This window comes from Clytia hemisphaerica, unplaced genomic scaffold (assembly GCF_902728285.1).
Source record: "Clytia hemisphaerica strain Z4C2 unplaced genomic scaffold, Clytia hemisphaerica genome assembly, whole genome shotgun sequence".
Lineage (NCBI taxonomy): Eukaryota > Metazoa > Cnidaria > Hydrozoa > Leptothecata > Clytiidae > Clytia > Clytia hemisphaerica.
This window is the reverse complement of record NW_027104025.1, coordinates 418,999-440,406: the sequence shown is the minus strand read 5'-3', so window position 1 is coordinate 440,406 and position 21,408 is coordinate 418,999. Positions and strand designations below refer to the sequence as shown.

At 35.0% G+C, this 21,408-nt stretch overlaps 1 protein-coding gene across 1 annotated transcript; it reads right to left on the bottom strand.

The window, feature by feature from the left end:
- Positions 1-328: 328 nt before the first annotated feature.
- LOC136811599 (ATP synthase subunit gamma, mitochondrial-like) lies at positions 329-20,306 on the bottom strand. Its single transcript, XM_067068228.1, has 8 exons — positions 20,198-20,306; positions 6,210-6,265; positions 5,975-6,106; positions 5,137-5,340; positions 4,751-4,886; positions 2,531-2,595; positions 2,097-2,252; positions 329-1,231 (listed from the first exon to the last, which is right to left on the bottom strand). The coding sequence occupies exons 1-8, from the start codon at positions 20,242-20,244 to the stop codon at positions 1,119-1,121; spliced, it is 909 nt and encodes a 302-aa protein (XP_066924329.1). The 5' UTR covers positions 20,245-20,306; the 3' UTR covers positions 329-1,118.
- Positions 20,307-21,408: the final 1,102 nt, after the last annotated feature.

The window sequence follows — 21,408 nt, the reverse complement described above, 5'->3', positions numbered from 1 at the left end:
AGGGACAAGGACAATGACTCGAGTTATAACCAAGGGGGTGATGCCTTCAAGGTCATACAAACACCAAGCGTTACAAGCTCATAATGGGTCTTATAACAGTTCATAATAACATTTTACCTAAAACTCGAGTAAACATTGTATTGTGACTAAAACAAACAACATAGCCAAAATTAAGATTTGGTATAAACCAAAGAGTGATGCTTCAAGATACAGTTTCAAAAGAATGTATATCTACTAGTTAATCAGGTACTAGTTATCATATGCTATTAAGTTGTTACGAATTTGATGAGATAAAAACAACATGTTCTTTACAAGATTAGTCAGTAGATTTAACCCAACAAACAAAAGTAAAGATGTTATTATACTTAAAGATCTAAAATATACTACAAGACGAAAATAACGAAATATTAAACTCCGACATATAAAACTCCCAGACTGTATTTTTTTAATGACTCTCAAAGACGATAGAATTCTTATTAGCATTACAAAGATAAAAATATCCCATTACTTACTTTTATTGCTGTTCGCATTACGTCATGCTATATTATACCACATGCTAAGAAATCATTATCATCACCATCATGGATCAGTTATCAAAAGAAAGAATTAACTCTTTAGTTTGCTGATAAAGACAGGCAATCATGAAAAATACATTTATTAAACTTAACATCACTTCCCCGTTGGCTTAAGATGCAAACTATTCAAAACAACAGAGCAATAGTTTTTTTTAAATGTCATTTTTTAAATCATACTGGTACATGATCGCAAATTGTTTTTTCGGAGACCAAAAAGTACATTTTATGATAGATAGATCATAATAAAAAACAGACGTTTCATAAAGTAAAATTCGATGGCCACCAAGACTGCTAAACTACGAGTCACCAAAACAGTTCACATTTCAAAACAGCACCTTTTTCGGGGTCAATTCATTGGTGAAAAAGTAAACAATGAAGTTTTTTAAATTTTATATGGTCAATTTTTAAAACAGAAATTTGAAAAAAACATTTTCTACAAATTTTCATACTTTGGTTGGGTTGGAAAAAAACGATGTTGTGGGATTCCAAAAAAAATTTAAAAATATTTATAATTAATATTGCTAGTGTTGACATTTTTATTGCTTAGTCAGCAGTTTCTAGGGCAACACAACCAGAGATGATTTCGGTCAATTCTGTGGTGATGACGGCTTGACGTGTTCTGTTGTAGGTGATTCGGAGACGGTCAATCATGTCACCTGGTGGTATGAAAAAGAAAATTATTTCAGAATCTTTTTATGAATTGGTAGAGCTCAATGCTGTTTAAAGAGCACTTAAAACGCCATTCTTAAAGCAAGACAAATTGACCGAACAAATGAAAGCGTGTTGCAACTAGTTTTGAATTTACAAATTTTAAACCCTTTTTACAGGGACAAAGATCCCAGAGAAGCCATCAAGCTTAAATCAAAGGTTTTATGTAAAGCAAAATTCAAATCAATTCTATTGGAAATTGACGCCGTGTAGATTTCCTCTTGCATATTCATGATTTGCATCACTGCAATGTCTTTGACATCACACAATGGGCCCAACAGCTGATTGGTTGTAAGTGACATAAAATCAGTCAATACGTCACTTGTCACAACCAATCAGCTGTTGGGTCCGTGATGTAATGCTAGAAGACATTGCAATGGTGCTACATGGTGTCCTCCAGGGGCCTAAAACCCCCATTTGGTCTTCTTCCCCACCTACCCTTTTTCCAGGGTTGCCCCTATTGGAAGACTATTTTTGTGACCAACCGATTCTCTTTATTCTACATAATAACTTAACTAAAACTTAACAATTTCCTGCAATGAACGCACAAATGCTGGAAATATAGACACATTTAATCATCTATTTGAAATATTATACTTATCCTCTACCCCCACTTCCCATAAAATTTCCTGAAATCCACCATTTGCACTAGTCCACCATTTGCACTAGCCCCCCATCAAGGTGAAAATATTTATTTCCCCCTCCAGGGCAAAAGTTGATTCCCCCATCTTCCTGGGAGGATGATCCCATGGCGCATTTCATGAAGATGAATTTAACGAGACTTCAAAAATAGAGGATAACAAAAAAGCATACCAGCATTCTTAGTAGCATTGTCCATAGCAGTCATTCTTGCAGATTGTTCTGAGCATGCGCTTTCTTTCATTCCATAGAAAACGATGTTGGCAAGGGAGAATTCGTGGTAATTGCGCAACACATCTTCATCTACGTCATCATATTGTAACATGGTTTCTATAGAAATAAAATTTGTTTTTTTTAATAATAATGTTGGTTTTAAATTTATTTAGTTATTTATTACCCAGGCAAATCAATGAACCCTCGCACCCCAAAACATCATTGTGAGCACATGCTATAAAACGTTAGTAAAGAAGTCATCTATTGTCAATCTTATGGTTATTTTTCTGCATTTTGGGATCCATACCCAGCTATACCTCTAAATTTAAAAGTCTCTTTTGATAGATCTTTGATGCTTACAAACAAGTATTTCTGATTAATCAACACCTACTTACCAGCAGTACTCAAGCTGTTGAAAGAGAAGATATCTTGTTCAGTAACGCTGTATGATACAACAGAGCTGGAAAAAAGAGGAGGTTTAATTAATCGATACGATCCTACTAAGATCATAAAGTTAGCCAAATTTGTTTGTGCTCCTACACTGACATCGTGTTTCAACCACAGTCTTGAATCACAACATTTTCCTGATAGCTTGAAGCAGGCTGATATTATCCCAGTCCATAAAAAGAAAAGCAAGCATGACAAGGATAACTACAGACCCGTCAGTTTGCTCCCTTCCCCGGCAAAAATCTTTGAAAAACTAATATCGAAACAATTAAACATTTTTCTCGAATCCTTCTTCTCTACTAAACTCTGTGGTTTTCGCAAACAGTATAGCACACAGAGTGCTTTACTTAACATGTTGCGAAAATGGCAGATGTCGCTTTCTAATTCTGAGAAAATTGGAGCAATTCTGATGGATTTGTCTAAAGCCTTTGACTGCTTGCCTCATGATCTTCTAATCGCTAAACTTCATGCGTATGGACTTGGAAATAAAAGCCTCGCTCTTATCCATAGCTATCTTTCAAATAGGAAACACAGGGTCAGAGTGGGTTCATCTTACAGTAGTTGGCTACCTTTGCTATTTGGAGTGCCTCAAGGATCTGTTTTAGGTCCAATCCTTTTCAATGTTTTTATCAATGATTTATTTTATTTGTAAATGAAGATGACCTCTGTAACTTCGCCGATGATAATACTCTTCATAAATGTGCTTCTTCCTTGCAAGAAGTCATTGAAGCCTTAAAATTAAACTTGCAAGTTATTCTCGCTTGGTTTGAACATAACTCTCTTGTAGCCAATCCGGAGAAGTTCCAGATGTTATTTCCAGGTACTAAAAATGCAAATATATCTATTGACATAGGAAATTTTTCACTAATATCTTCTGAGAATGCTCTTCTTCTTGGTATAACTATCGACAGTGCTTTATCATTTTATACTCATATTCAGGATCTATGTAAGAAAGCCTCTCAAAAAAACTAAATCTATCCTGAGAATGAGATCATATTTGAACCAAGATCAGGCAGACTTATTATTTAATAGTTTTATATTATCTACCTTTAAGTATTGCCCTCTCATTTGGATGTTTTGCAGTAAGATGGCACACAATCTTTTGACTGAAGCTCACTACAGAGCTCTTAGAGCTAAAGAAAATCTTCTAAATCTTGATTATGACGAGCTTTTGGTTAAAGCAAATTGTGCGTCTATCCATACTCAAAACCTCCAACTCATGTTAGTGGAAGTTTATAAGAGCGTCAATAATATCGGAAATAAACTAGGCTGGGACCAGTTTGAAATTATCCAGCGTGAAACAGGGAGTGATGATGAGGATAACGATTCCCCACGTCTTCCAAAACTTAGAAGAGGCGCTCAAATTAAACTTCCACTGCCAAAAAATGCAGTTTGCTTGAACTCCTTTAACTATCGGGCAGGACAGGCTTGGAATAGATTGCCCAATGAGACCAAAACATCTGAATCATTAGAATGCTTTAAAACAAAAATTTTGAAAGCAAAAATATATTGTTCTTGCAAACTGTGCTCAATCTTTTAATGTTTTTAGAATTTTTATCCTATATTATTTACTATTATAAGTAAATATTAGATTGTCATGTTGGTTTGAATTAGTCTTTTGTACTATTTTGTTTTGTACCAACGTTAAATAAAGAATAAATAAAAAAATAAATAAAAATACAGCATTAATGGGTTAGAATCAGATTCATTACGAGCATTATAGTTTGTCTAATGGTTGCACTACACTGTATTGAAGTTCAGTTTGAACTATAACCTTCCCAGCTTGCTGATAAGTGCCAGTAGTCTGAACCTAGATAGAGGGTCCGTCTTGATGGAAGATAATTAGTTACATCAAGGAATTATTATAGACACTAGAAAAACATTTTTGAGAAATAAGAAAGTATTAATCTTTTTTGTTAATCAGAGTCCTTCCACCCACCATGACAGTTGTCCTTTGCGGGCGAAACCTGTAAATCGATTGTTTTCTGAAACGATGGAAAGAAAATACTTCGCTCTCCACCGTTTCATTCAATTTGATGTTTATCCAGAGTCTCTATAACAAATCCATGGTTGCGTAAAAGGGGAAAAAAGTACTGGGAAAGTTTAAGGGCAAAATATGAAATGTATGTCATCAGCTATGAGATAGGCGGTAAAAGAAAGCAACTTACTTGAATTTATTGAACATCATTTCACCAGAATCAAATTCATATCCAGAATCTAAAACTTGTTCCGCAACAAATGAGGCTTCTTCAAAAAGTGGTGGTTTACGGCCCAACTCATTCATGTGAAACAGAATATCATTGCCTGAAAGTTGTAAAAATAGTTCACATTTTCGTTATGTCATTCCACTATCAAACAACAGAAAGTTATAGGTTAAAAATAATCTCACTCAAAACAAAATAAAAATTGGTTTGTCAATGAAAATAACTTACACTGCTTTCAAACACAAACCCAGTTTTGCAAGCTTGCAAGCAAGCATCTTGTATCTATTATTTCTCTGAGAACATGGAATTAGAGAAAAGGAAAATATCTAGAAAGCTGCAGTGTAACTTACTATGAGTTCTTTGTAAAATGCTTCTTGCTTTGTCCCCGCATATAATTAATTTAGTATCTACACCAGAGTCAGCAGTTTTGGCACGAATGGCTTTGGAGATACCAGAATGGATACCACCACAAAGACCACGATCAGAGGAAATAGCAATGATCAGATGGTTAGGTTGAGTCTTGTCACTTTCCAATTCAGCTTTTTCAAATAATGCTATGATTTAATATTAATAGTGTGATAATTTAGATAAAGACAAAATAATGAAAGCTCAGATCTGTTTTAGTTGTCGAGTGTCATTTTAATAATATTTCCCATCATTTAAAAACAGTTTGAAACACTTTATCACTCATAATTGAGCTCGACTCAGTTTATGATCTTACAAACTAACAATAATGAAATGCAAGTTTAAAAAAAAAATTGAGACAACCGACAGCCGGTGCAACAATACCCAAATGGCTAGAATTTCCATATTTCCTTAACTTAATTAAACGAAGAAATGGCGTTGTCTGAAAAAGGAATAACTTCCCGATTTTGCTACTTTTTATGGCCACTATCTTGAATTTTCCATCGTTTTTTTGAATTTCGTTCAGCAAATTTATTCCAAATCAGGAAGTAGTTACCTGGTGAATTTCCTAAATACCTGGTCAATGTTATTTATCTTCTATTCTTTACGAGAGGGTTCAGTTTTATTTCCATGATTATTTCCAAAGTGCACAAAGCTAGCACAGGAAATATTCTTTTCCAGAGTATTAAAGTTCCTCATTTGGAAACTCTAGCCGCTTCAAAACCACCGACCGACAGAACTGCTAATGTACTGAGTTTGAAATAGTCAAGTTTTTCCACTTACCTTTGGCTCCAGTGCCATAGACTCTGGCTGGTTTCAGCTCACGTTCTGCACGTGAATATTTAGCAGCTGACACCATCTGCATAGTTTTGGTAATCTTTTGAATATTTTGGAGGGATTTAAGACGGATTTGAACTAGAATTTAAAACAGTAAAATAGTATTAGTCTTTTGAACTAAAAACAATCAGATATTGTGTGTACCAAGCCATATTATAAATTGGAAGGGTAGGTTACTTACTATCCTGTAAGGTTGCACATTTTGGCTGTGTAGAGCTGAACAACCTCACTCCATTCCTGTAAAACCAAATTAGAATAGAATTAACAAAAAAAGTTAAAAAGTCCTGCTGGGTCCTGTGAATTCAGGTTGACACCTCAGGTGATAGCCCTATTTAACATAATATCTCTCAACAACCTATATCTAAATATATTTTCTTTTAGCATTGATGGGAGTAAGAATATTTTGATCTAGAGAAACTTAAGAGTCTGGTGGAACCTTAATATTAATGTTTGTTGTGGCAAAATGAGTAGCTTCACCCCTAAGTAACCCACTTTTCGATAATTGGAATGACGGGAATAAAGGAATCGTTCAAGATCACTTGAAAACTTTGGATTTCTAGCATTCAGAAACTCCATCAGCACCCTCTGCTTTAATAGTCTTTTCAAATGCCAAAGCCTTTTCAATGACCCTGCTGATAAACCTGAGAGTGTGCTGCTGTTTTCTGACGTCAAAAAGTAAGTCAAAATGCACTGGACATAAAAACAATAACATTCAGTTAAGACGTTGGGCCCAATGAACTTCAGAAATAGATATTTTTTAGCTGTTTCACTTTGTCCGGTCAGTCTGGTTTTAACTGCAGTTTCAAACATACCACAAAGTATACAACCTCTTATCATAATAAAATTATAATTTCAATAAGTGATTCTGACCTTCCTGTTATTTTCAGACCTGTTTTTTACACTGTCATATTTTGTGACTATCCACTGTTTTGCTTGCTTGGGGAGATAAGCAAATCTGTTTTTGCATGTGTTTCTTTAGCTTAGGGAAAGTTGTATTTTTCAGCTTTTCTTAACTTGAATCATAGAATCCTCTCAAATTCTATTATATAAATAATATATTTAATATTTTTAATGATACTTAAAAACAACCCTGAATAATTGATCCCAAACAACTAGATGACTGGCAAAGGTTGGAAGTTGAAGATGTGCACTTTCCAAAGCCCCCACAGGCAAAAATATACAATTTATAACATGAAAGTGGAGTGTGTCTATTCCCAGGCTAATTCTGAGAATTTCAAATTACGGGAAAGGTGTAAGTAATTTTAGGAAACAAAGAAAAAGTAAAATTTTTAGAAAAAGTCGAATTTGTTTAGGGAGCTATCCAAACTCCAAGGAAAATGTAAATATCAATTAATTTTGGAGAAGTTTATTCCACGCAAAATACTTCACTATTCGCAAGGTTTTGAAAATCAAAACAAACGATCAGATGTTCATGTCTCAGGTCCCTGTGTTAGATGGTCTGCAGGACTCTTTAATTCCAACACGTTTGGGGTTTTCCAACACTTCTGCAGGGAGTGCTGCTTATTCTATGTAGTGCACAAAAACTTTTTTGGGCCAATTTTGAACTTATTTTTGAGACAATCTGAATTAAACAGAATTGCCATTTGATTAAGTCAAAACAAATTGAGTGCAATCGACCGATTGAAATTTGATTGTGGAACACGATTGAATCTCAATGGAATATCACTGCAATTTCTAGATTTGATTATAATATTCAATTGGGTTCGATTGAAGTTCGATTGCATTCAACTACATTTAATTGTGTTTGAATGTGTGCGATTGCATTCAGCTATGTTTAATTTTGCTGGTACAGAATTTCTTCAAACACACTAAGACACTCTCAAGATCAGGCAAATTTTCAACACTTGTTAAAACATCTGAAAGATTTGAATTACAGAATTCTGCCTTATTGCATCACAGAGTTTACAGTTGAGTTCTGTAACCCTACCCTTGTTCAACAATCGAATTTCAATTGTTTGATTGCATCCAATTTGGTTTGATTTCAATTAAGATTGCCTGGAATTTGCCGATGTTAAAATTATGTTAAAATCATCCAGATCTCAGCCAGACAGAGTGGGCTCTCCCTAATTTCCAAACAGGGTGGGTACACAAAGTTTAGGGACAGGATTTCATAAATATAAATTTTCAAGCTCTGAAAACTACCTACCTACTAATTTTAACTTCCTTCTTTATAGAGAGGAATAATTAGGAAGGTCGGAATCACTGATGGACTCTTCAACTGATTGTTAAGCAAAGAAAATTAGTTTCAATCAGTGATTCCAACCTTCCTATATATTCCTCTAAACAGCTCTAAAATGCCATCATTCCAGAAAATTTTCGTTACCCCACTAGGACGACCCTATTGGCACTAATTTTCGCGGGGACTGATATTCGCTGTCGAAAAAAAAGTCAGAAAAATTGCATCTCACGGGTTTTAATTTTTTCGGTTTTGTCCTTTTTTGGACAGATTTCTTTCATTTTCCTAGGGATTTTTAATTTTTTTTGATGAAATTGGAAAAAATTGTACTTGGCATAGATTGGCAGGTTAAAACGAGTTGGTCTAAAAAGAAGGGTAGCCAATTTTCCTCCACTATTTGAACTTAGACCTTCTGATATTAAATATAATTATCAAATGTAATTTTCATACAAGGTGTGAATTCCTAAGTTACCATAGGTGTAACGTAATTATCCTTTGATGTTATGAGATTACCCATTGTTTCTGATTTTCATTTTTAGTCTCTGTTTGAAAGTTGGGATTCCAAAAATATTCTGTACCTTTATTTAAACCATAAAAATGGTCTGGTCTGTAATTTTTCAAAGTATGAGAGGAAGGAAGACAAGGTGGTGACGGCACTCAATAAACAGAAGTAGATTATACTTTTTGCAAAAATGACTACAGTAACTAAAGTTGCGGAGCAAATATAAACCTGATTTCTTTAAATGACTGATAAAAGGTTCTCACATCGCATTTTCACAAATTAAAACACTAGGCTTCAGATATTTGGGCAAAAAAGGGGTATCCCACAACCTAGCCAAATTGGGGTAGCCAATATATACAGTTTATATACAGTTTAGTAGTGTCGACTGCGCATGCGTCCAAACAATTTTCCATTGTTTTGATTTTAGCAAACGCGGAAAACTAATCTAGTTCCAATAAGGTAAATTTTCTGATTTTGTTTCTAGCCTCAGAAATCTTTTTTTTCCAGGGGTGGTCGGAAATTCAACGAAAAACCAAAGCTGAAATTCCTATTACTTTACTGATTTTCTTGATGCATCAATCCCTGAGTCTGTATTTTTTCATCCAACTTCTCCTGATGTCATCTTTAAACTTATCAATCAACTTGAAGATAAAAAGGCAATTGGCCCCTGCAGTATTCCTACCTACTTCTTGAAAATTATTAGTCCTATAGTGTCTGGCATTCTTGCTAATATCTTCAACGAATGCCTTCAGTCTGGAACTTACCCAGACTGTCTAAAAAAAGCATCCATTAAACCTCTTCATAAGAAAGCTTCAAAGTTAGATGTTGGTAACTACAGACCAACTTCTCTTTTGTCCAACATCAACAAATTATTTGAGAAACTCATCCATTTCAGACTCTCTGATTTCTTTACCCAGCACAACATTTTTTTCAAAAACCAATTTGGATTCAGAGAGCATCACAGCACAAATCATGCAATAATTGCTCTCACTGAGTTAGTGAGAGATGCCCTTGATAATAAAGAATTTGCAGCAGGTATTTTTATAGATCTCAAGAAAGCATTTGATACTGTAGAGCACAGTATTCTATAAACTTTGTCATAAGACATAGAGTCACCTAAGGATCAGTTCTAGGTCTCCTCTTTTTTATAATATATATCAATGACCTCCACAAAGCTATCAACAACTGTACAACCATTCACTTTGCTGATGACACCAGCCTGGTCTGCAGAGACAAATCGTTAAAAAAACTAAATGCCAGTGTAAATAAAGATCTAACTCAACTGGTTCATTGGCTCAGAGCAAACAAAATCTGCCTGAATGCCTCAAAAACAGAACTTATTCTATTCAAGTCGAAATCCAAAAACGTTACAAAAAAGCTAAACTTCAGACTGAGCGGACAGAAGCTTGAACTTTCAAGAACAGTAAGTTATTTAGGTAGTTACTATTGATGAAAAAACCTGGACTTGGACCCCCAACTTTCTAAGAACTAAGACTACTTTGAAACTCTCAAGAGTATTCGACATACTTAGTAAATTGTGCCACTATCTAGACTACAAAACCCTCCTATCTTCTTATTATGCTCTTTTTGAATCCCATGTCAGCTACTTTATACAAACCCTAGGTCATATCAAGATCACTTTCTTTGACAAGTTAGAAAAACTTCAGAACAAGGCACTTAAGATCGTTCACTTTAAGGGTCCCCGTGAGTCTGCCAAACCACTTTATATCAATAGCAGAATTCTTCCAATTAGATACCTGATAAAAGAAAAAAATTGTCTATTGGCATATGACTCCTTCAAAAACAGGTTACCTAAATATTTCTCTATTTTTCTCACTACTGTACTGTAGGTAATAATGCTATCCATACCACACGAAACAAACAACTGTCTATATCATTATCAGGCTGCATCATTTGAGGCGTGCGATAGCACGCGCACACCTCCACACACACCTAAAATGTCTGAGGAGTGCGATCAATCACACCCCATAAATAGGGTAGGGCGTCAACAGTCATTTTTGGGGCAAAGTCAAAAAATTCAAGATGTAGTGTTTTATTATGAAAATTTAACCTATTGTGAGGCATTCTGCGCAATTTTTAAGGTTAGAAGTCCAAAATTGGCCGAACCCCCCTGGGGGTACTGATTCGCACTACAGGCAAAAATTGGAAAAAATGGCATTTTCTGGCCTTTTCAGGCCTGTAAATATGTCAAAACTATTGCAAATCTTATTTTTTTCATTTGCTGTACTAAACTTTATGAAGAAACAAAAAAATAATCAAATTGGGTTGAAAATTGTGCCCATTGGAGCCCTAAACGAGCCGTTTTAAGCCAATTTTGGGTAGCAAAATGCTTTTTAAGGCCAATTTTGCAAGTTCATAAACTTTAAACTGATTAAATCACATGTCTGAAATTTTCAGAGATGGAAGTCTTCAATTAAGTCTTTAAGCAAAATGAATTTCAAGATTTTCACTTTTTTCAAAAGTTCATAATGGAGTCTTCAAAAATCGCTTTTTACAGTAGCAAAAAAAATCATATTTATCAAAAAATAGCATTTTTTAAGGCAAGCTTCTACAAACTGAGTTTAAATGCTGACTGAAATTTTTTATGCAGTGATAGTATTCTGGAGATACTCCAGGGAAATCAATATCATTTGGGTCTGGGATGCGTCTATGTCCGCCATTATGGAAATAAAATCCCTGCTAAGAGCCATTTTTCAGGCAAAAACCCAAATTTGAACTGAAAAAATCTCTAAAATGACAATAGACATGGGCCCGAATTTTCTTGCAGTGATAGTATTCTGGAAATACTGCAGGAAAATCAAAAATCATCTGGGTTTGGGATTTGGGTATATCAACCATTTTGGAATTGAAATTCCTGCTAAAACGCAATATTTCAAGCAAAAATCATCCCATTTTTGACTGGAAAAAACTTGAAAATGGCTATAAACATGAACCTAAAATCTTTTAGCAGTGATAGCCTTCTGGAAATACTCCAGGGAAATCAAAATCCTTTGGGTTTAGGATAAGGGTATGTCCGCCATTATGGAATTGAAATATGTGCTAAAACTGGCTAAAATGCAACATTTCAAGCAAAAACTTCACTTTTGACTAAAAACTGCTCAGAAATGGCAATAGACATGGACCCAAATTTCTTTGAAGTGATAGTATGCTGTGAATTCTCCTGGGTAAACAAAATCATTTGAGTCTGGGATTTGTTTAACATCCACCATTATGGAAATGAAATCTCTGTTAAAATGCTACATATTTTTATCCAATACGTCATAATTGACTAAATATTTTGTATATATGTTACATTAAACAAAGAATGTGAATTCACAATCATTTAATTTAGAACTACTAGTTGAAACAAATTATAGCAAAAATTCTATTCCACTCAACAATTCTTTATAGCCCACATCCANGGATTTTTGCTTGAAATATTGCGTTTAAGCAGGAATTTCAATTCCAAAATGGTGGATATACCCAAATCCCAAACCCAGATGATTTTTGATTTTCCTGCAGCATTTCCAGAAATCTATCACTGCAAGAAAAATTCGGGCCCTGTCTATTGTCATTTTAGAGATTTTTTTCAGTTCAAATTTGGGTTTTTGCCTGAAAAATGGCTCTTAGCAGGGATTTTATTTCCATAATGGCGGACATAGACGCATCCCAGACCCAAATGATATTGATTTCCCTGGAGTATCTCCAGAATACTATCACTGCATAAAAAATTTCAGTCAGCATTTAAACTCAGTTTGTAGAAGCTTGCCTTAAAAATGCTATTTTTTGATAAATATGATTTTTTTTGCTACTGTAAAAAGCGATTTTTGAAGACGCCATTATGAACTTTTGAAAAAAGTGAAAATCTTGAAATTCATTTTGCTTAAAGACATAATTGAAGACTTCCATCTCTGAAAATTTCAGACATGTGATTTAATCAGTTTAAAGTTTATGAACTTGCAAAATTGGCCTTAAAAAGCATTTTGCTACCCAAAATTGGCTTAAAACGGCTCGTTTAGGGCTCCAATGGGCACAATTTTCAACCCAATATGATTATTTTTTTGTTTCTTCATAAAGTTTAGTACAGCAAATGAAAAAAATAAGATTTGCAATAGTTTTGACATATTTACAGGCCTGAAAAGGCCAGAAAATGCCATTTTTTCCAATTTTTGCCTGTAGTGCGAATCATCAGTACCCCCAGGGGGGTTCGGCCAATTTTGGACTTCTGACCTTAAAATTGCGCAGAATGCCTCACAATAGGTTAAATTTTCTTAAAAAAAACACTACATCTTGAATTTTCTGACTTTGACATTTGACGCCCCACCCTACCATAAAGTAAGTTTCACAACTGAAAGTTGTGCATAGCACTCCTTATCACACGCCTAAATTACTAAAATTAAGATTTTAGGAGTGTGATTGACCACACGCCTGAAATTTTCAAATGATGCAGCCTGCATTATGACAAAAATGGTAATGTATGGATCCCATAACATAGCAAATCTCATCACAAAGGACTGGAAAGAAATCCAAACCCATCTGCCTACCCTTTATAAAATCATTAGCAAACCCACTTTCAAAGCCCACCTTCGCGCATACCTTCTTACTAAACTTGCTACTGGCTAAACCCCACCCACCCTCTGGGGCTAAACAGCTCCCCACCCTTCCCTAATCCCTCATTTTATCACTCCTATTCAAACAACTTAATCTCATTTTAGTCTCCCTCATGGAACACGACTCTGAAACTTTAAAAATCCTTTGATGCATTACTACAATTCCACTATGACAACACTAAACTTTTTCAAATAAAATTTTCCATGAGCCTTTCCCTAAAATTTTCAAGGTTGCTAAAGTCATCACTAGCTTGTCTAATTTTCTTAGTTTTCCTACCGTATCCAATACAAACCCAATAGCTCCCCTATTTAAAATTGATCATAAAAGAAATAATCAAATTCGCTCATCTCTTACCTTAGAACAAGCACTTCAAAAAAACATAACATTAGACATAAACTAAAGCTGAAAAATGACCCGCAAAGGTACAAAAATAATCCTTATTCGGCTGGCGGTAAATTATTCTCCTGGGAATAGAACCGCCAAACAATCAAATCAAAACATTGATCTGAACCCGCTGAATGTGTGACGTCATAATTACTGCTTTCAGTTTGCGTGTTTTGAAAGTTTGATGTGTGTACTCCGTCTTGGTAGGGAGGCCGAAAGGTCGCGCGCGGAGCGGTAACAATTCCTGATTTTCGTAAAAAAGAAGTTTGGAGATAAAAAAGAAGTTTGGAGATAAATATATCACCTTTGAAAAAAGATATTCAGAAACTTTTTTTTTTTAAGTAAAGAGAATTTCTTAATCTGTCTTCTAAAAAAACCAAACAGGCGTTTTCGACGCTTCCTTGAGTCACAATCGTCCGATAATCGCAACCCGTCTACCATTTCTGACGGACACAGGAACCAGCACCGACGTTTCAAAACATAGTCCTTTTTCAAAAGTTTATAACAATTGAGCGAAAATCGTTAGCCGTATAATTTTTTCACTTTTGTCTTTCCTCGTGATTCAAGTTTGTTTTGAATCTACGCGTGAAAAAAAGAAGGATCTCCAAGAGCCAAGAAATTGAAAACTAAGTTTTGGTTTGAAATTTTTGGTAGGAATTTCACAACATTTTTACTAGTGCGTGGTATCAAATCAAAGCTGAATGCTTCTGCTATTCAGCCATATAATTTGTTTTTCCAAAACTTGTTCTGCTCAACATATGAGTCAGTTTTCTATGGTATGGTAAGACAAATTTCTCATTACCTTTTTTCAAATTTTTTGATTTGTATGTGACGTCATTTGGCGTTCGAACTGCCTTTTGATTAGTCTTTTTTTTCTCAAAATGGCAGAAAATGTAAACAAACTAACTGAATCTCAGCTTACAGAAATTTTTTATGCAAAAGAAATTCCAGATTTTTGGGATGTTAGCTCCAACAAAGCTTATTTATTTTGTGGATAAATCTGCTCTAATTTCCCAATCTCTTGCTACTGCCTTGACACTTTTGTGTCCTCCAGACACAAACGTTTCTACCAAAATAATAGGAAAGCCCATAGGAAAATGAAAACTTTCATTTCAAAGAAGCAAAACTTCTCCAAACTTCTCCAAACTTAATCAACCTGTAGAAATTTTGTATCAGGAGTTGCCAGTTTCAAATTTTATTGGACCTCTTTGCGAGGAAATTTTTCTAAGAAAAGAAAATTAATGAATCTGCTTTGCAAATTTCTTTTCAAGAAAGTGGGAAAAATTGTTGTTAACTAATGGCATAGTTTTGGAAATCTCTTAAAATCTCATAAAGTTTCATACATGGGGTGGGACTATTTTTAGGTTTTCAATTTTGACTTGTGGCTTTGTGTGCAAAGTTTGCGCATTTAGGTACACGCTAGATTGAGCAAATTGTGTAAAAAGACCGGTCTATAAAATACTGCCAGATATTCCGAAAATTTTGAAATTTCAGATTTAGACTGAATAATAAATATGTAACTTAGAAGCTTCATTTTGTAATAATATTTTATTTTATTTAATATTTAAAACGTTTCGGTCTTCATCCAAAGACCATCATCAGTTAAAAAACAAGTAAGAAAGTTATGTACACATATTTATATCAGAGTCGCTACAAGTAGAATAAAAAAGAATGTTAATGCGCTATTACGTACAATAATAAACGCACGTTTTTCTTCTCATTCTACTTGTAATTGTAGGATAATAAAAGTAATAAAATTGTCAATAAATGTGTTAAAATATGTTACAATAATTAAAAAGCTATTAGTTAAAAAAAGTTTCAAGGGAACAGACATATCTTGCACATTTAATACAGGTTTCTTTTGTCTAATATATAATGCTTCCGAAACCTTTCTTTTGTAGTAGTTTTTGTAATTACTATTAAGTATTTTTACATTGTCTAACGTAATTTCACCATGCCCATATTGTTGCGTGTGTTTGGTAACGTGGGAATATTATTATCCTTTCCAGAATGTTCTAATGTTCTTTCTTCTAATCGTCTACCACTTTCTCCAATATATCGCGCGTCACATTCACTACATTCAACTTCATAAACAACGTTATGTTTTTATATTTCTTCAATGTACGATCTTTGATGTTGAAGGCGCTGCTGAGTCGTTTTGCTTTGTAATGAATTCTTGCTTTCACGTTTGGCTGGATGTTTTTGAGGTGTGATTGATTTCTTTAGCTATTAATTCGCCTTTTTCACCTGCATAGGGAAGGGTCAACTGAACGAGTTTAATTTCTTCCGGTGGTTGAATTACGTCATCGGGAGGTTGTTCACGTTGTTGTTCTTTTCGTTTTTCTTCCATCTGGACTTCTTTCATTATGCGTTTGACTACTGCTACCGGAAAATCGTTTATTTGCGTAAAGGTGGTTTCCAGATGATCCAGCTCCATTTGAAGAAAGTAATCTTGGTTACATATTTTATATGCACGCTTTACTAGACATCTCAAGGTACTCTTTTTCCAAATTTCGGGTGCAAAAGAGTTCCAATTGATGTACAGATTTGAGTTGGTAGATTTTCTGAAAACTGCAGTGTCAATGGAAGATTCTCGTTTCACTAGCAACACGTCAAGAAAAGATATCATATTGATTTAGACTGGTTTCATGAATCCCAGCTTGTGTGCAAAATTTCAGGTAAATCAGACCATGGGATCCCCTTTTTTTGACCACAATGTGCAATTTACAGACCGGTCTGTAAAATACCGCCAGATATTCTAAAAATTTTGAAAATTCAGATTTTGACTTGTTTCCTGAATCCCAGCTTGTGTGCAAAATTTCAGGTAAATCGGACCACGGAATCACTTTTTTTATGAGAATGTGTAATTTACAGACCGGTCTGTAAAATACTGCCAGATTTTCCAAATTTTTTTTAATTTTAGATTTTGACTATTTTCATGAATCCCAGCATGTGTGCAAGATTTCAAGCCAATCTGACTCCAGGAACACCTTTTTTTGATCAAATTTTTACTTTGATCTTTGATTTAGCTGGTGGGTCTGTAAAATACAAATGTTCCAGGAAATAATTTTTTAATTTTTTTTCAAAACTTGGAAGCTTACATCCATGTCCAACTCTCCTGAAAATTTCAGAACAATTGAATTAGCCGTTGAAAAGATACTAAATTTTGAATCTGAAAAAGTGTTTTTTTTTCACTGTTTTTGGTGCCGTCAGCTCTTACCCATTTATTCGGCTAGTTCGAAACACGGGTCACGGGGCACGGGGCATACAATTTACAGACCGGAAAAAATATAACGATATCATAACGTATAATTCATAACACGTACTACATAACACATATAATAGTACTAATACTACTAGTATAGTATGTCTGAAACAATTATATACGAATGGTATTATCATGAAAATTTTTAAATAATATTGTCACCCACAAATTTTGACAAAATGATATTGAATGACAAAAATATTGTCAAAATCATGAAATATAAGGCCTCTGAACCAATTTACAGCAAAATGTTTTTTCATAACTCAATAGGATGCTAATCATGTGACTGGATATAGATTGACATGTTTTAAAACGATTAAATGCTGCAAGATAGTGGTTTTAGAGATATGAGTATAATTACGTCATTTTTATTAAAAATTCATAATGGTAGGTGGAAAATATTGACACCATCATACCATCATTTCTACGTTATTATCCATTAAAATTATATTCATACTCAAGGTGATGGAGGGGATATAATGAGATATGATTTAACAATAGCCGTACTATCCATAGTTTGCACCCCCCCTTTTTAATAGGGGGGGATGCCAACTTTCTGGAGGGCCTTTGTAGGGGGGGTACCGAGATCTGCCGAAAAAACTAGGGGGGATGGGAATGTAGGGGGGGATCAAATAAAAAAGGGGGGGTTTGGAAATTTTGGTCAATTTTCTAATCAAATACAAATTGTCACAGTTTGTGTTTTAAAGTTGGCTCGTGACTATAATACTTCATACTCTTTCTTGTTGATAATTTTGCTGGTAGGTGGGAAAGCGAGTTTCCTTCGAAACGGATTTTCTGTAAAAAAAAAGGGGGGGATAAGATTTCATTACAAAAGGGGGGGATGGGTATATAGGGGGGGATGAAATAAACCTAGGGGGGTTCATACCCCTCTGCAAACTATGACTATCATTTTCTTGAGAAAGCTTGCTTTTTCAGGCGATGGGAATTGTAATATGTATATTACTTACGTATAACATATACAGTAACATGCATATAACACTAAAAGTGTATTATTGATAATATAAGCTTATTATATGTATGTAATATGTTGCGGTGTTTTCTGGTCTGCATTATAAACGACGCAAACTTCGAAAGCACATGGAAAGCACGTGGTTAGGTTTTAGCGTTTTAAATAGTCATACGTGGATAAAATACCTTAAAATTGATTTTTTTTATAATTTTTAGTGTTTTTAAAACATTTTCTGTTTGAATTACTTTGATCTGAGCTGCCCCGTCACCCCGTGCCCTGTGACCCGTGCCCCGTGTTTCGAACTAGCCACCCATTTATTAGTCTAGGCCATTTGTTACCGAAAGAGCTGTTTTTTAAGCCACAAAAAATGGCGTATCTTCGGAACCGCTTTTTTCTGAGAGGTCTATGACCCTTCATTTTTTTGCATTTTTTACCCTTTTTCAGATGGACTTATTTTCAAAGTGATTAGATGAGTTTGAAATTTTGCCCTGACCTCCCTAGTCTTGGTGGAATTTTTTAACGGCATGAAAACAGAATATGCAATGTCTTTAAGAACAAATTTCTAAAAGGCTTTTGTTGTTCTGGTTGGCAGACGATATCATACTCCAGGATGCAAGTGAAATTTTTCAATCCGCGGACCTAGACGGGGGTTCGGTTATTATCAGTTAGGGTTAGGGTTGGAGCTCGAGAGTCAAAATATAAGGCCGAAGGCCTTCTTAGGGGCATTCGTACCCTGTGACTTAACTTAGGATCCCGTAGGGATCCTTGTAGGGGCACCGGTAGGGTTGGGAGCTTTCTTAATTAAGGTCTGTAAATTACACGCTATAAGTATTTGTGAATGACGGCTTTCTGTCGTGTCTCGTTGGCGTAAGCGGTTAGGCATTGGGTTTGTAAACCAAGGTTGATTGCATTTGGTGGTTCGAGCCGGGGTCGGAGACCTGTTTCACCGGTACGGGCAAATCTCAGAAAAATACTTAGAAAACAGTTAGAAACACTTGAGAAAGACAGAAAATCAGGATAGAAGATAGGAAAGTAGAAAATAGGGAGAAAATAAGAGACGATGCATCCTGGAGTATGATATCGTTTGCCAACCTCTGTAAATATTCCTTTTTGGATTAAGGGGTCACTCACATATCGATTCTTCCCACGACTAACGTCAAATTGACGCGAAGGGGTGGGTGGGTTAGAGTCTTTGACGCTAAGAAATTTCACCAGAAATATCGATTTTTAATACGTTTATTCCGTGACAAATGTTACTTTCCATATTTCTTTTTTTCCTTTTACATACCTAAATATTCGTTCGCTTCGTTATTTTACAGAAATTTTAACCAAAACAAACGGCCCCCGATGTTTACGTCTCGAGTTCCTTTTGTTCAGACGGTCCGCACGGCCCTTGAATTTCGCCGACGGTCGGTCTTTTTTTTGTGAAATGCGGCTTTTCTGTTGATTTTGATTATGGAGATAATTAATTCCGGCAACTTTCTGAAAAAAGTTTAGAAATTATCTCCATTATTTTTTAAATGTAAACTGCCTGAGCAAGCCGTAGCGAAATTAAAGATGGCTGACGAAACAACGATGAAAGTGAAGGAGAAAATTTTCATCGATTTTTGATAATTTTTGAACTTTGACGTTAAGAGGTGGGGGTGGGGGGGTTTTCAAATTAGCGTCAATTTGACGTTAGTCGTGGGAAGAATCGATATGTGAGTGACCCCTAAGAAATTCCATCTTTTATTGTTCTAATGATTATAATATTTCTTTATAAGATGCTTTGTTAACGTTTTAATCTTTGTGTAAACTTGCATATGTTTTGCATACTTTCCAACTAAATCCAACCACAGCTTTTTCGTTCCTCTATTTTTGCATACAATTCAAGATGGCGGATGGAAAGGCGAAAAGGTCTTAGTTCTTAGACCAACGTGCAGTCTAAAATTTGTCCAGTGTTGTTGAAAAATGTCTGACTGGACATCAGACATTTTCCATTTTGCACCTGAAATTTTCCATGTCTATTGCATTGAGGTCACATCAAATAGGATAAATTATAGTATGCTAGAACCTGGTTTGTCTGCTCAAAATCACACAGGACAGGTGGAATTAGAACAGATCATGTTTTGTTTTCTCCAGTTAAAGACTTGAAATTTTAAAACAAAATGTATATATTGTTAATGAACTACACTGTTAAAGTATGGGTTGAAATTTTCTTTCAAATAAAATCTCAAAACACAAGTTAAAAAAATACTTACGCGGTATTTTGGACAGCCAAACGTGCGAACATCTTTGGAGCGGCCATTTTGAAAGATCTTGCTGTAAAAGTGAACCTTCTCGCCGGACGATAATATAGGAGCTGCGCATGCGTACTTATGCGATGTAAACAAATTCGGGAAACGGCTACCGTGTTACGATTGTACGTCCGTCTTATTTTATCGTCCTCTTGACTTTTACGTCGCTGTTACGTATTTGTCTGTATACAGACACACAGGACCCAGTATCGACGGCTAATTTCAAAATTCATTACCAGGTACATAGTAGTTACGTATGCAGCACAGCCTCAAAATAAAGAAATCGTGCCACTATGATAAAATTTCGCAAGTCTTCGGACTCTTTGCACCCGATTCCTTTTATTATCTTTGACAAAAAAAAGAAGATCTTAGTTGTCTTTACTTTTGACTTCTTTGCAAAGACTTGTTGACGTTCTCCTGATCTAGTCGCGCGGCTGAGGTCGAAAAAAGTGGCTAGAAAATGATTTTCGTGATACACCTCTTAGATTCCACTTTTTTCGATGGAAACTCGCGAATTAGTATGTGTAGATTACAAAATCAAAATGTTTCCGCGATATTATCGTGCAAGTAACAAGTAATTGGCGATTTTTTGCGTTTCCAGGCAAAATTGCAAGGCCTGGAAATTCATGATTTTTGGGGGGGGTCTTCAAATTAAAAAAAGACCTATATCACATGATAGAGCTCTTCAAACTGAGCAAAAAAGTGTATTACAACAAAGTCCCAACTTCTCTAGATCAAAAGTTATGGGCCTATTTGTGGTCAAAAAGGTGTTTAATTTTGCATAAATTAATGCAGATTGTGGGGAAATTCCCTGTTTTCCATCAGTTTTTTACCACAAATAGGCCAATAAATTTTGATCTAGAGAAGTTGGGACTTTGGTGTAATACACTTTTTTGCTCAGTTTGAAGAGCTCTATCATGTGATATAGGTCTTTTTTTAATTTGAAGACCCCCCAAAAATAATGAATTTCCAGGCCTTGCAATTTTGCCTGGAAACGCAAAAAATCGCCAATTACTTGTTACTTGCACGATAATATCGCGGAAACTTTTTGATTTTGTAATCTACACATACTAATTCGCGAGTTTCCGTTGTTTTTTTTGGAATCTAAAAGATGTATCACGAAATGAAACGTTTTTCGACCTCAGCCGCGCGACTAATCCTACTAATTCAACGTT